The sequence below is a fragment of the Anolis sagrei genome, chromosome Y (assembly GCF_037176765.1).
Source record: "Anolis sagrei isolate rAnoSag1 chromosome Y, rAnoSag1.mat, whole genome shotgun sequence".
NCBI lineage: Eukaryota > Metazoa > Chordata > Lepidosauria > Squamata > Dactyloidae > Anolis > Anolis sagrei.
The window spans coordinates 65,948,412-65,964,514 of NC_090035.1; the positions used below are offsets into that span (position 1 = coordinate 65,948,412).

At 41.0% G+C, this 16,103-nt stretch overlaps 1 protein-coding gene across 1 annotated transcript; it reads left to right on the forward strand.

Annotated features, from left to right (window-relative positions):
- The first annotated feature begins 3,970 nt into the window (after positions 1-3,970).
- LOC132780643 (galectin-7-like) lies at positions 3,971-10,755 on the forward strand. Its single transcript, XM_067462149.1, has 4 exons — positions 3,971-4,065; positions 5,064-5,152; positions 7,574-7,775; positions 10,219-10,755. Exons 1-4 carry the CDS (start codon positions 4,039-4,041, stop codon positions 10,495-10,497), a joined length of 597 nt encoding a protein of 198 aa, XP_067318250.1. The 5' UTR covers positions 3,971-4,038; the 3' UTR covers positions 10,498-10,755.
- Positions 10,756-16,103: the final 5,348 nt, after the last annotated feature.

Genomic DNA, 16,103 nt, shown 5'->3' on the forward strand with positions numbered 1-16,103 from the left:
TCATTACCTCTGAGGATGCTTGCCATAGATGCAGGCGAAACGTCAGGAGAAAAATTGCCTCCAGAACATGGCCATATAGCCCAGAAAAACCTACAACAACCAATGTTATCTTAAATCAAAAGAGGTTTTCTTCATCTTTTGAATTCTGCATTTTCCTTGTTACAAAAGTTAGAAAACATTAAGATATGCTTCTTAATTGACAAATAAACACAATGCCAAAAGTATTTAGAATCCAAAGTTTATTTTAGGATGCATATAGCTTAAACTTCAAAACTATGAAAATACAGGAGTTCAGGGGTGAACTACTTCGAACCTGTTAAGCCTCGAGTTTTTGCCGTTCTTAGATTTTAAAAACGAAAAAGGGGCTCATATATGAAGATGGGGAGAGCACGGATTCAAAAACGATTTATACAGAAAGGTTTAGTGCTAAACAGGCGTGGTCTCCTCTCATCCAAGACAGATTTACCTTGGAGAGGTATCCTTAGTTGGGAATGGAGACCACCCCAACTTTCTCTTTTTTGTCTAGCGAAAAGAAATATGCTTTCTCTCTGAGGCAGATTCAGTGTTCCTGGCCAAGTGTAGAAAACTTTTATAAAGACATGATATGAAGCTGAATTTCTGAGGAAATCTCAGGTCAATATAACCTCGAGCAGAGCCCTGCTTCAAAGAACGACGAGGACATTTAGTTACTTGACCTGAGCTTTCCATAGAAATTCAGTGGTGTTGAAACACACCTCCCCGGCTGTTTTCTTGTGAAGAGAAAAAAAATGACCAAAGCATTGTTTGTGTTTCAATTTGCTTAAGTGTTCCTGGGAAGCCAATTAAAACATTTATAATCCACAAAACAACTACTTTCTTGAAAACATTTGTTTTTTTTGGGGGGGGGGGGAGAGGTAGAAGCACTAATTAAAATGAGTAAAATGTGTAGGGGTTTTTAAAGGTAGGTCTTTGTGTTTGCAAGCATGACAGAAGTACATCAAGTTGTACCTGGTATAGGGAAGTGAATGTTATTCTGTTATTCTGCTCTTTTGGGTACTTTATTGCAGAAACCCACTATTCCACTATAGCTGCATTATCATTGCTACATATTGGGTTGAGCACGTTTGATGTCACACCTCTCTTCAATCATACGATTGCATGAATTTGACTATTCATAGTCCAGCTATCATACTCTGTCATAGGTAAAGGTAAAGGTTGTCCCTTACATTAAGTCCAGTCGTGTCCAACTCTAGGGTGTGGTGCTCATCTCAATTTCTAAGCCGAAGAGCCAGCGTTGTCCATAGAGATCTCCAAGGTCATGTGGCTGGCATGACTGCATGGAATGCCGTAACCTTCCCACCAGAGCAGCTCAGTGCTTTAACCCACTGCACCACCGGGGGCTCTACTTTGTCATACTCTTATAATTTTTATATATTTATTCAATGATACAATTGCATAGATTTGACTATTCATGGTCCAGCGATCATACTTTGTCATACTCTTATTATATATGTGTGTGTGTGCAATTTCACAATCTCAGCTCTCAAAAACAAACAAACAAAAATGGCAAATATAAACATAAAATAAAAGGAACATGGATAGTAAGTGAGAATTAGAGAGAGAGAAGTGGAAACTGAAGTGGAAAGAGCCCATTGCACCAGGGAAGGTAACAGGATTACCACCAGCTATTGATGGGTCGTACCCATCAATACCCATCAATAGTGATGGAAGGGATAATCCCAGCCCTGCTGTGGTGGTGGTTCAGCTTCAGTGCCAGATTCTCAAACTAGAATGTGGGACCCTTCTGTGAAGGCGAATGCTCGGAGCAGAACAGTCAAGATTAACCATGTCTACATACGGCATGCAATTTATTGTCGAAGGCTTTCATGGCCGGAATCACTGGGTTGTTGTAGGTTTTTTCGGGCTATATGGCCATGTTCTAGAGGCATTCTCTCCTGACGTTTTGCCTGCATCTATGGCAAGCATCGTCAGAGGTAGTGAGGTGACATGCAATTCAGTCAAGGAATTCATGACTGCAAGAACTCTATTAACTTCTGCCTAGAATATGGGGCATAGTTTTGGAGCTACAGAATCAATTCATCAGTGATTATGTAGAACCAGAAGAAGCGCAGCAAAGATTGTGCAGATGCTCTTGGAAGAGTCAACACATAAAATGGCTCCTGCCAAACCTCCAAAAAGATATGTGGTGGTGGTAGGGGACTCCCTGCTCAGGGTTATGAAAGAAGTGGTTTGCGAGCTGACAAGATAACTCAAGATAAAATAACCTGGAGCAAAAACGCAAGATATAATAGAGGCTGACAAAGCTTGTCAAGCCCATAGACCATTACCCATTTCTTTTGGTTTTTAAGCAGAGGCTGGATGGCCATCTCTTGGAGGTGCTTTGATTGTGTGTTCCTGCATGGTAGGAGGTTGGCCTGGATGGCCCTTGTGATCTCTTCCAACTCTATGATTCAAAAACAGATTTTAAAATATATCAGACAAAGTTAAGGAAAGTGATTTTCAGATTCCACCCTTAAGATACAGATGGGAAGAAGTGTAGCCAGCAAGGATGGCATGATGGGAGGAGAACGTGATAATGTTGATCATTTTTGTAGTTGTCACTATGTGAGAACCAAATACAGGGAGACCTCAATTTGGGTTCAGGCATTAGTTCTGCTCTGTATGGTCAACAACAGTTTAGTGAGACCCAACTAAGTGGATAAAAATAAGCTAAAACTCTGTTTAATTACAGCTGAACATGGGGTTGACACATATATTAGTCTGGATCAGGTTCTAACAAACCCAAACACTGATAAAAGAATAATGATCTTACTTTCACATCAATATGCCCATAGATACATCCTAATGCTGGATTTCTTTGGAATTGCACGAGATGTTCCAGCTGGGTGGAATCCCAGTATGGTCTTGCAGCCACTAGGGGAAGTGGGCAAAGTGTCCGTTCCTAGCCAGACAAGATGGGCTCAGTGCTACACTCCTGAAGCCCCAAAATCCAAGATTCCATAGCATTGAGCAATGTCCATACAAGTGGCTTTCATTTCACAGTGTGGATGCACCCTCGGTTGATTTGATAAGCAGCTATATTGTGTGCCATGCCTACACTGTATTAGGTTTGCCAAGTGAATACATGCCAAAAATTCTTTAGTCTGTCTGGAGCACCTGGAAGTCAGTCAGTCAGTCAGTCAGTCAGTCAGTCAAAATTTTCTTAAAGTCTGGTGGATAATAAACTGTAATAAACGTTGTTACTGTTGGTGGACAGAAAAAGAGATTTAAAGATGGGCTTAAAACCAATCTTAAAAACTGTGGCATAGACACAGAGCCCTGGCCCTTTAACACTCTAAGTGGAGGTCAGATGTGGCCAGCAGTGCTGCAGAATTCAAAGAGGCATAAATGGAGGGTGAAAGGGAGAAACGTGCCAAGAGGAAGGCATATCAAGCTAACCCTGACCAGGACCACCTTCCACCTGGAAACCAATGTCCTCACTGTGGGAGAAAATGTGGATCAAGAATAGGGCTCCAGAGCCATCTACGGACCCACCGCCAAGACACTACACTTGGAGGACAATCATCCTCGAGCTACGAGGAAAGAAGTTTTACAGTCCAAAGCAGAGTGGTAAAAGGTGCACAACTGCAAACATATTAATAAACTAATAGAACTAATTAGATCTGGAAGGGATGTTGGGGACCATTGCCTATGCTCCTTTTTTGTCTGCTACCTCATTATAAAAAATAACCCAAAAGAGGTAGTTTTCAACCCAACAATGATTTCAGGTTTGTGTATAATTCTTCAGCCTCTCCCCTTTACATTTTTCAACCTTTTTTCAAGAGAAAACCGCTGTCCTGAGTCTGACTCTTTCCAAAGAAAAGAGTATGATTTACACCCTCTGGGTGTAAATCATTGCTATTATTGGATGGCACAGTTTGGGCGTTTAGAGAGCCACCTTTTCAGAGCTGCATATAAGGTACTCCCTGCTTACTTGTCTCACAATAGAAAGCAGCTGGAAACATCACTAGAAGAACTTCCTCCAGAGTTTTTGAAACCATGGCTCATGTTCCAGAGGAGAAATTGGTAAGAATGATCACTTTTTCTTAGCTCCTCAATTCCATCTCTGTGGAGTAGACAACATTTTGTCCGAAGAGATGGTGAAAGATATATTGAGTAAGGTGCTAATTTATCTTTGCTTCCACAGGTTCTAAAATGGGACTGAAAGGTGGGGTTGGAAGAATCTTTGTCTCAAATATCTGTGTGTTTTCTATATTAGTAAACCATTACAAATATTATTAATTATATAATGTATAAATAAAAATTACATAAACACAAACAACTAAACTGCAACTAAAATAATTAAACTATCCTATTATAATTCAACTAAAATTCAAAAGTACAGAAAACAAAACCGGGGGCGGGGGGGGGGGGGAAGAAATGCATTATTCCCAACTACTCACTTAATATAATAGTTGTAATTGCTCCTTTCCCGTATTTTCTTTAATTTCATAATATGAGAAACATTTGTCCTTATTTTTGTTAAAGCACTATTAATCAAAGCTGAATACTGATAGCCATACTGATAATTCCTTCAATGTTTTCTCAAAAATACAATCATAAGTTGCAAATTTGTCTTAAAAGGTAGTTAATGGTTCTCCTTTAATCAAAGTGGCCAAGTCAAACAATTTCATCAAAAGAATATTCTTGAGACAGAATAGTCCTTCCTTTTCATCTCTGTGCATAAAGCAGTCTAGCAGCTAAAACAATGTATTGAACGATTCTTCCATGTTTCTGTCACATTGAAGTGTATATGTGTGTGTGTTTACTGTACAAGATTGAAGGTATCATGAATACATTGGCTAAATATAGTGTTGCGTACACATTCATTACCCTTTTGGACCTTGACTCCTATCTTTTTTATAGTTCAATGATAAGATTACTTTAAAGCTACCATTAGTCAGAATTTTTTTTTTGTTTGTAACATCTTGGTTTTGGAACTTAAAATTGCAGAGCTAGTATCTCTTTCATGCTGTGCATTAGCACCTAAAACAGCTTTGCCTTTACTTTTTTCTATCTATTAGAAGGTCCCTTATTGCACTGAGTTACCAGATGGACTTGATCAAGGAAAACGTGTGAGGATCCGAGGTTCAGTGCCCAAGGATGGTAAAAGGTGGGCTCACTTATCACTTAGATCTATCTATCTATCTATCTATCTATCTATCTATCTACCTATCTATCTCTCTATCTCTCTATCTATGTAAATAAGGTATAGAATGGGTACTGTAGTAATGCATTATACTAAAGAATGATGGGAATATTTTTTTCAAGAGAATCAAGAGAATTTTGTGACATGGTACACTATAGCAAAAAGTCCAGAAAATGTGGAATGTTTCATGAAAGAATTGGAATACAAATCCAAAGTAGAGGTAGGGAAGAAAAAAACAATTACAATGAGAGAACTGATAGACAACAAAATCCAGGAACAATAAAATTTTATTTAAACTGCTTGTGGGGTTGAATGCACTTAAAACAAAATATGGTGGAGACTTGTTAACAAACAAAGATGATATACCTATTAGGAAACTTGTTTACAATTGGCTTATAACTGCTGTATAGGAAGACAAAATGACTGCCTCATTTTCCCATCCTAACTTTACCAAAGAGGTTTTTCAAAGACATTTCTTTCTCAGTGTGTTAAGTATATAGGTATTATTCCCTTTCTTCTATGGAACTATGGTAGTGTTCCCAGAACTAGACAATAGGGGTGTGCGAAATTCTGGTAGTCGATTCAAGTTTTGGCCAAATTCAGCAATCTGTGGATATGAACCGTTGAAATAAAATGCTGAAAGGCCAAAACAAAACACCCCCACCACTCCGGAATTCCGGGAAAAGTTTGCTAGGTTCATTTATATTTTGACAGTTTTTTCATAGTTGAATTAGCATCAGGGAGATGAAGTTGGGCACAGTCATAATTGCTGCATCACATAGTCTGCCTCAGCTAGTCACAGGCCATTTTCCCTCCATTCTCCTCTACTTCAAGTCCCAGAATTCCCTGTTTTTTCCCCTGCAAGTTGTTTCCTCCTTTCAGTAGTAGAGATGATTTGAAAGAAAATGCTGAAAGACCAAAACAGAACCAAAACAAAACAAAACACCCCCACCACTCCGGTATTCCGGGAAAAGTTTGTTAGGTTCATTTATATTTTGACAGTTTTTTCATAGTTGAATTAGCATCAGGGAGATAATTCCTCTGTTCTGTTTCTCTGGAAAAATTCCAGATGATACCTTGGTTTTTTTTAATGTCATTAGTAAAAACTTGTTTAAAATTCCCAAAATCAGTAGATTAGCTAAATATTCTGGCATTAGGGTGGCTTATAGTTGATAAAGTAACCTACAAGAATAGCAAGTTTCATCTTGATAGTCCTAAAATGACAGGGAAACAAGCCTCCTGAATGTTCCTGAACACAGTCAGCTGCATCATGTTTCTCAGCCAATCAGGGGGCTGGTTCTGTCCATTAACCTTATCCTCTTGTGGCATGTGCTGTTTTGGATTTCAAATCCCAGAAATTCCTGTTGTGGTTTTTAAAAATGTTATTGCTAAAAAATTATAGATTTCCCAAGAATCAGTGGATGAGCAAAATGTCATGAAACTTGGCAGACTTGCAGTCACAAATGTGTCTTACAAGTGTCTCAAGTTCCATCTGGATAGCCATAAAAATGATGGAAAGACAAGCCTTGCAAGTTTCCTCATTGGTGCGAATGTATCGAATCTTCCTTAAACAAAAACGGAACTCCAGGTTTCTAATTACAAATTGAAATGCACCCCTGCCCCTCCGGATCTCCCGAATTTCCCCCAAAATGGAACAGGGGTCATCCAAAATTAAAAACAAAACCAAAACAGATTTCTGCTGTTTTGCACATTTCTACTAGACAACGGATCTCATCACACTAGAGAATGAATCCACTTTAAATCTGGTTTCTACCTCCTGCAGAATTCTGGGGTTTGTAGTTTAATGAGGCTTTTAAAGGCTCCTCCCTAAACTGCAAACCCCAGAATTCTTCAGGAAGAAGCAACCGGATTTAAAGTGGATTCATTCTCTAGTGTGATGAAGTAGATAACAAGTATTTAGTAAAGCATAGCTTCAGCATGGGTTCAATTATTGTATCTTTCATTGGACTGAAACTACATCATATCTTCAACCAATGGCAAAGCTCATGAGACTGAAGCAACCCACTATAAGGTACAAAAGGCTTAGACTTCTTATCTCACCATGAATCACAAAGCTTGAAGCCATGATGCATATGTACTGACCTCTTCCTTAATTTCTTTTAGTTGTTTCTAAACTTATAAAATGCAAATTAAGATTTAAAGGGCTGGAAATCCAATGTGCAGTATGGTTGCCAGAGTAAACATCTGAGCACCTTCTTTCTTTTAATGGCTGTGCAAAAGGAGTAGATTAGGCATGCCTAGAGAGCAATACCTATGGAAATTCCCTCTTCTGCATGACCATTGAAGACTAGTTTTCATTTGGGTAGCTCTCATTCTGAGTAGCACACTCAATATTCACCAATCACCATTTTGTTTCTCTGTAAGCTTCGTTGTGAGTTTCCTGTGTGGTAAGGATGAAGACGCGGACGCTTTATTGTTTCTGATCAAGTTGGATGATTCAAGTGAGATGGCATTGAAAAGCTTCCTGAACAAAATCCTAAACGAGGAAGAAAAGTATAGCAATCTCCCTTTTGCTAAAGGGCAGGATTTTCAGCTGGAGTTTATCTTTGAAGAAGAAGGCTTCAAGGTATGAATAGTGTGAATGAGGAATGATATTCTAAGCTTTTATATGGTGGAGGGCAGCTAACATTGTTACTTCCTCTATGCAGATTTTTTTTGGGTTGTGTCAGGTCGTGTCCTTGCAGACAACCAATTCTCTCACACCAGAAGCGACTTGCAGTTTCTCTATGCAGAAAACATAATAGAAGAACAGAGTATTCCCCACTGAAATCACTGGATTTTTCTTCCTTCTCTCAAAAATTGAGGGAGGGAACATTCATAGGTTGCATTTAAAGTTTGCAGGACACTGAGATGTTGGGTTAAAGCACTCCGTATGAAAGGATGACATCTCAAGATACCATAAAGAGATGTTTACTTGCTTGCACAAGAGCCAACGTATTTTGGTGTTGATGTTTAAGGTCTTTTGAGAGGTGGGACTATAAAAATGAGGAAAATCTTTATACATAACCATCATAAAATATGGAACCATTAAGTTAACTGTACATTGCAGTAAAAGTGGTACATACTACCTAAATTTACCAATGTAACTGTCTTAAGGCCCTTCCACACAGCCATATAAGCCCAGAATATCAAGCCAGAACATTTCACAATATCTGCTTTGAACTGGGTTATCTTAATCCACACTGCCATATATTACAACTCAAAGCAGAAAGTGGGGTTTTATTCAGCTGTGTGGAAGGGGTCTTTGCGGTGGTGGCAGCAGTTGGAAAATAGCCTTTTCAACTAACTGATCGAAGTGTTCTCCTTTCACCCTAGTTCTCAAATGCACTTGGAGCTATATCTGTGTGCTTCCTTGCATGACCTGGGAGAAAAGAGGAAATAGCCTTTATGCTCCACACATATATACACACACACACACACAACATTACCACTTCATCTGCATATTTCTCAGAACAGCTGGATGACTCCTAGGTGCATTCTTGCAGCCAGTCTCTGGATAGGGAGCTCACAACCTAGGTGCCCTTAGCTGCTTTGGTGCAACCACGGGTACAGACCTTGTGCAAGCAAATACAGCATACCTGACATTTTACATAGACTTCCATTGATGGAAGCTATGGTCAGCGTAAGCCATCTGGAGAGCCATGGACAAAGATTGTAGCATCTGTCAATTCTTGGTGGCTGCTTCCACCTCTGAAACTCCCTTTTATGGCAGATTAGACTGGTACCCTTCCTTGTCCTTCACCGGTAATTGGACACATTTTTATTTAAACATGCCTCTAATGTATAAGCAGGTATGGCTTTCTAGTTTGGCAAGTTTTACTTATCTTTTAACTTTGGTAACCTATCTGTCTGTCTGTCTGTCTGTCTGTCTATCTATCTATCTATCTATCTATCTATCTAAACAACAACAACAACAACAACAACAAAACTTTATTTATATACCGCTCTCTCTCCCTGAGGGGACTCAGAGCGGTTTCCAAGTAACATCATCAATACATACAGAGTAAACAACATAAACATAAAATTAACAAAGCAATATAAGCATAAAAAATCACAATAGCACATATATATTTAAAATAATCCTGCCTGTTCAAGGCAATTTAAAAAGGCTGGGCTGAGGCTAGTGTAATTTTTAGAGGGCCCGGGAAATTAGATGAAATGCTATAGCAGGCAACAACAATAATAGGTATAGTCTATGGCTGTTCATTTCTGGGACCTAATAGGAGGAAGTGACCTGGATAAGTGGTAGAAAAAGATAAGGCCATATTCAACAATATCTGGGGCTGAGATAGAACTAGTCGTTTTCAAAGGATTGTTTAAACCACCAAATCTTCAAGCTCTTACAAAAGGAGGGGAGGGATGGGGCCTGTCTTATTTCTCTAGGAAGGGCATTCCAGAGGTGGGGGGCCACCACCGAGAAGGCCCTCTCTCTCTCTCTCGTCCCCACCAACCGTGCTTGTGATGGTAGTAGGAGCGAGAGAAGGGCCTCCCCGGAAGATCTTAAAGTTCGCGCTGGTTCTATCTCTATCTATCTATCTATCTATCTATCTATCTATCTATCTATCTTTCATATGTAGTTCACCCTTATCCAGAGAACACTGGACCTAGCCAATGACAGATCTGGACCAAACTTAGCACAAAGAACCATCATGGCCAACAAGTGGGGTTTAGGGGTGATTGACCTGGGAATCTAGGAGTTGTAGTTCACCCTCATCCAGAGAACACAAAACCCAACTGACAACAGATCTCAATCAAATGGCACACAGACCCAAGAAGGCCAACTTTGAATACTGGACAAATTTGGGGAGCATTCACCCATGATTCTGGGAATTGTTGTTCACCCCCACCAAACTGGGAATACCTAACACCCAAAACCAAACAATGCCTTTTTCAAATCACCCAGGCGTTGCTGGGTCCCCAAGCTAGTTGTTTATAAAAGCTGCTTTGAGTGCCACTCTGGGAGGAGGGTGCCATGCAAAATAAACAGTTTCTATCCCCTGTCATTCTAGGTGGTGGTCAATGAGGAAGAGACCTACCAATATAAACAACACATCCCTCCTGAGAAAATACACTTCCTGCAGGTGGAAGGAAATGTGGAGCTTGAGTTTGTCAGTCTGCTGGATGAAAAGGACAACCAGCCAGGAGATAAGATGCAGTCACCTGGCATGCTGCATTGCCCCAGGCGTTGCCGCCCAGTTTTATGTTGCAGGCCTTGCAGACCATGCGTGAGATGGTACTGTTATCGCTGTTACTGCGTTCCATGTCGCTGTGGCTGCCGCCGTTACTGATTTTATGGTGCAATTAAAGAATTGGAGGCATGTGACCAATCCTCTGTCATGAAATCCTGCTTACGCACACTTTGCTACCTATGTAATCTAGTCCAACAGAATGTACCTGAAAAAAAATTTTTGCTATGAAAAATGACCAGATTGATTTCTATGAGCATTTATTCTCTCCACTCTCTCTGCCACTGCTTTGAATATGAGGATACTTGCAAAACCTGTCATCATTATACATGAATAAACAGCATTGCTTGTTGGCATGAATCACAGAGACTGGACTTTATTTCTGGAATTAGGGAGTATTCCTGATCATGGAATCAAACTCAGTTTTTCCCTAAATGTACTGAAGTCACCTTTCTAAAAATCTAAAGCGTGTGTCTGACTATGGCACCACCGCACACTCCGTGTTTTGTTTATTCTAGATGGAACTAGGGAGCCCCCAGTGGTGCAGTCAGTTAAACCGCTGAGCTGCTGAACTTGCTGACCAAAAGGTCGGAGGTTCGAATCCAGGGAGTGGGGTGAGCTCCTGCTGTTAGCACCAGCTTCTGCCAACCTAGCAGTTTGAAAACATGCAAATGTGAGTAGATCAATAGGTACCGTTGGGTGGGAAGGTAATGGTGCTCCATGCAGTTATGCTGGTCACATGACCTTGGAGGTGTCTACAGACAACGCTGGCTCTTCGGCTTAGCAATGGGGATGAGCACCACCCCCCAGAGTAGGACATGAATAGACTTAATGTCAAGGGGAAACCTTTATCTTTGCCTTAGATGGAACTAGTAGGTACTATGAATTAAACTCTTGAAGTGAGAGCACAACATAAACCCCCTCAGCATTGGATAAATATCCTAACATAGAATAAAATATTGGTTTTGCAAGACTTAGAACAAAAAAAAACCCCCTATTTCTCTTTGAGATTAGCTTTATTTGGGTATCAGTTGGGTGGTTTGAAACACCACCAAGCTTTGACACCCCTAAAATCCCTGGTTGCCATCCTTGCATAGAAAGGACCAAGTGAGAAAAGTAGACATTCCTGTTTATTTGGAGACAGTCCATATAAAGAAGGCCACTGGAAAACTAGGAGAATTGCTATGTAGAGATTCTCAATGCCAACTAGAACTCCACTTCCTTCACATGAGGAGAGCAACAATGGGGCATGATGGGTCTGGGTGTCTATGTGGTTCATGTGCTGATTCAAAACAGAAAAAGTAACACCTTAATAAAGCTAGAGACTGCTCAGCAAAAAGAAGACAACAAGCAAGGATGTATTTTGAAGGGCTTAATCACTGAGCTGTTGTGTGTTTTCCAGGCTGTATGGCCATATTCTTGAAGCATTCTCTCCTGACGTTTCACCTGCATCTATGACAGGCATCCACAGAGGTTGTGCGGTCTGACCTCACAACCTCTGAGGATGTCTGCCACAGATGCAGGAGAAATGTCAGGAGAGAATGCTTCAGGAACATGGCCACAACACACAACAATTAAGTAAGGCTTTGATCTATTGCTTGTAATAAATGTCATTCAAATAAGGCTGGAATCTTCTTTTTAAAAGCAAGAGAACAACTATGGGCCCTTCCAGACAGGCCCTATATCCCAGTAACTGATCCCCCGTTTTCTCTTTATTCCAGATTACCTGACAATGCAAACTCACATAATACAGTTTAAAGCAGAAAACCTGGGATCAGATCATGGGATACAGGGCCTGTCTGGAAGGGTCCTAGGGTGCTTCTACACTGAAGATACCACTTTAACTCCTATGGCTCAATGCTGTCAAATCATTAGTTACAGTTGTATCAGATCTATAGCCTACTCTGCCAAAAAGTGCTGGTAGCCTCACCAAACTCTACATCCCAGGATTTCATAGTATTTTGCCATGGGAATTAAAGTGGTGTCAAACTGCATGGATTGTTCAGTAATAAAGCCAGCTTAGGACAACACCCTACAAATTTATAAAATGTTTCTTGATTTGGTTAATGTATTTGCCTAGGCAAGAATATTCTCAGGCATTATTGCATTAAACTAGAGTTTGTGTTAAGAGAATGTTTCTCAACCTTCCTTATGCTGTGACCCCTTAATACAGCTCCTCATATTGTGGTGACCTCCAACCATAACATTATTTTTCTTGTTACTTCAGAACTGTAATTTTGCTACTGTTATGAATTGTAATGTAAATATCTGATATGCAGGATGTATTCTCATTCACTGGACCAAATTTGACTCAAACATCTAATACCTCCACATTTGAATACAGGTGGGGCTGAGGGGATTGATTTTGTCATTTGGGAGTTTTAGTTGCTGGGATTTATAGTTCACCAACAATCAAAGAGCATTCTGAACTCCACCAATGATGGAACTGCACATAGAACTCCCATGATGAACAGAAAATCCTGGAAGAGTTTGGTGGGCATTGACCTTGAGTTTTGGAGTTGTAGTTCACCTACATCCAGAGCACTGTGCACTCAAACAATGATGGATCTGGACCAAACTTGGCACGAATACTTAATATGCCCAAATGTGAACACTGGTGGAATTTGGGGAAAACAGACCTTGACATTTGGAAGTTGTAGTTGCTGGGATTTATAGTTCACCTACAATCAACGAGCACTCTGAAACCAGCCAACAATGGATCTGCACCAAACTTGGCATGACCAACACTGAATACTGGTGGGGTTGAGGGGGCTGTTTTTGAATTCTGGGAGTTGTAGTTCACCAACACCAAAAAGGAAGAGAAGGACAGGCAGAGAGCTCTTCAGCCTTCTCTACCAAAAGGGTTCCTAAGACCATCAGAAATTATGTGTTCTCTGATGGTGTTTACAGACCCCTCTCAACCCCCCCCCCCCCAAATGACCCTCCCAGGGGACCCAACCCCCAGGTTGAGAAACACTGTATTAAGGAGAACTCAGACTTCTCATACAAGAACAAACAGCTGGAAAGTCTACAGACAGAGAGAGACATAAGAATGGTACTTATCCATCGTGGCTGAATCCTATGGAATTCTGTAGCTTCATGAAATACTAGAGCTTTCTGTTTGAAGATTCTAAATATCATCTCCAAAACTGTAAATCCAGCAATGAATATGGGCTTATATTGCTAGAAGTATGTAGTGCTCAAAGGGCACCTGATTTTTGTGACCGTAGCCTTATGGCAAGTTCTTGGTGGTATGGGCATACCAAATCACCCTGTCTCTCTCCTGAGGAATCTGTTTAAGGACCAAGTAGCAACAGTAAGAACTGACTGTGGAACAACCGACTGGTTCAAGATTGGGAAAGGCATATGGCAGGGTTGTATACTCTCACCCAACCTATTCAACTTGCATGCAGAACACAACATGCAACGTGCGGGGCTTGATGAATGCAAGGCTGGGGTAAAAATTGCTGGAAGAAACATTAACAATCTTGTATATGCAGATGACACCACTTCGATGTCCGAAAGCGAGGAGGAGCTGAGGAGCCTTCTAATCAAGGTGAAAGAAGAAAGTGCAAAAGCTGGGTTGCAACTAAACATAAAAAAACCCCAAGATTATGGCAACAAGAATGATAGACAACTGGGAAACAGAGGGAGAAAACGTGGAGGCAGTGAAAGACTTTGTATTTCTAGGTGCAAAGATCACTGCAGATGCAGACTGCAGCCAGGAAATCAGAAGATCTTTACTTCTTGGGAGGGGGGCAATGACCAATCTCGATAAAATAGTGAAGAGTAGAGACATCACACTGGCAACCAAGATCCGCATAGTTAAAGCAATGGTATTCCCTGTAGTAACCTATGGATGTGAGAGCTGGACCTTAGGGAAGGCTGAGCAAAGGAAGATAGATGCTTTTGAACTGTGGTGTTGGAGGAAAGTTCTGAGAGTGCCTTGGACTGCCAGAAGATCCAACCAGTCCATCCTCCAGGAAATAAAGCCCGGCTGCTCATTGGAGGGAAGGATACTACAGACAAAGTTGAAGTACTTTGGCCACATCATGAGAAGAAAGAAAAGCTCAGAGAAGACAATGATGCTGGGGAAAATGGAAGGAAGAAGAGGGGCCGACCAAGGGGAAGATGGATGGATGGCATCCTTGAAGTGACTGGATTGACCTTAAAGAAGCTGGGGGTAGTGATGGCCAACAGGGAGCTCTGGCGTGGGCTGGTCTATGAGGTCACAAAGAGTCGGAAACGACTGAACGAATGAACAACAATCCTTTCACCTGATTTTTTTTATGGGACAGGAATAGGGGCTGCACTACTAGGAAAGATTTTGAAAAAGGCAACATCTCCCTGTCTTCCTTTCATACACACCCATATATACACAAGAACAAAATGGAAAAGGATTGTGAAGCACTTTGAGAGTTGTATAATGACTAGCAGTTTGAAGAGGAAAGGTATCGCCTCAATAAAGAACAAAGTTGGCCAAAGAATACCAGGAAGATTGAAACTTTTTTTTTGCTTTGATGAGACTACCGACCTTGCCCCTCCCTGTGAAAATAAGGTCCCATAAGTAAGAGAGCCATAGGGCCCTAGGAATTTATTTCCAAGAGTTTCCTTCACCAACGAGATAGGAGGAGGCAATTTTGGGACAGGTAAGAAGATAAGATATAGATTTCTGTAGAACAGAAAATAAGCCTTTTTCCAATTGCTTGAAGATCAGTTCCTGTTGTTTGGGCTTGGCCTCAATTAAACTGCCCTGAGTGCTCATTGGGAGAGATGGTGGTGGGGAATAAAGATGATGATGATGATGATGATGATGATGATGATTTTGCTGCCTGAATTAAATGAAGGGAGATTTCTTAGAGGCAAATTTAGAAACTCATTTAATTCTGCACTAGACCTGAGTATAGAACAGCATTTCTCAACCTGGGGGGGGGGGGGGGCGGGGGGGGGGCACGAGGTAGTGCCAGAGGGGTCACCAAAAACCATCAGAAAAGACCAGTGGTTCTCAACCTGGGGGTCGGGACCCCTGGAGGGATTGCAAGGGGGTGTCAGAGGGGTCGCCAAAGACCATCACAGACAGTATTTTCTGTTGTCATGGGGGTTCTGTGTGGGAAGTTTGGCCCAATTCTATCATTGGTGGGGTTCAGAACGCTCTTTGATTGTAGGTGAACTATAGAGCCCAGCAACTACAACTCCCAAATGTCAAGGTCTATTTTCCCCAAACTCCACTAGTGTTCGCATTTGGGCATATAGAGTATTTATGCCAACTTTGGTCCATTGTTTGAGTCCACAGTGCTCTCTGTTGTAGGTGAACTGCAATGCCTAAACTCAAGGTCAATGCCCACCAAACCCTTCCAGTATTTTCTATTGATCATGGGAGTTCTGTGTGCCAAGCTTGGTTCAATTACATCGTTGGTGGAGTTCAGAATGCTCTTTGATTGTAGGTGAACTATAAATCCCAGGAACTGCAACTCCCAAATGACAAAATCAATCCCCCCCCCCCCACACACACACACACCATAACCCTACCAATATTCAGATTTGGGTTTATTGGGTATGGATGAAAATGCATCCTGCATATCAGATATTTACACGACGATTCAGAACAGTAGCGAAATTACAGTGATGAAGTAGCAACGAAAATAATTTTATAGTTGAGGGTCACCACGACATGAGGGACTGTATTAAGGGGTCGCGGCATTAGAAAG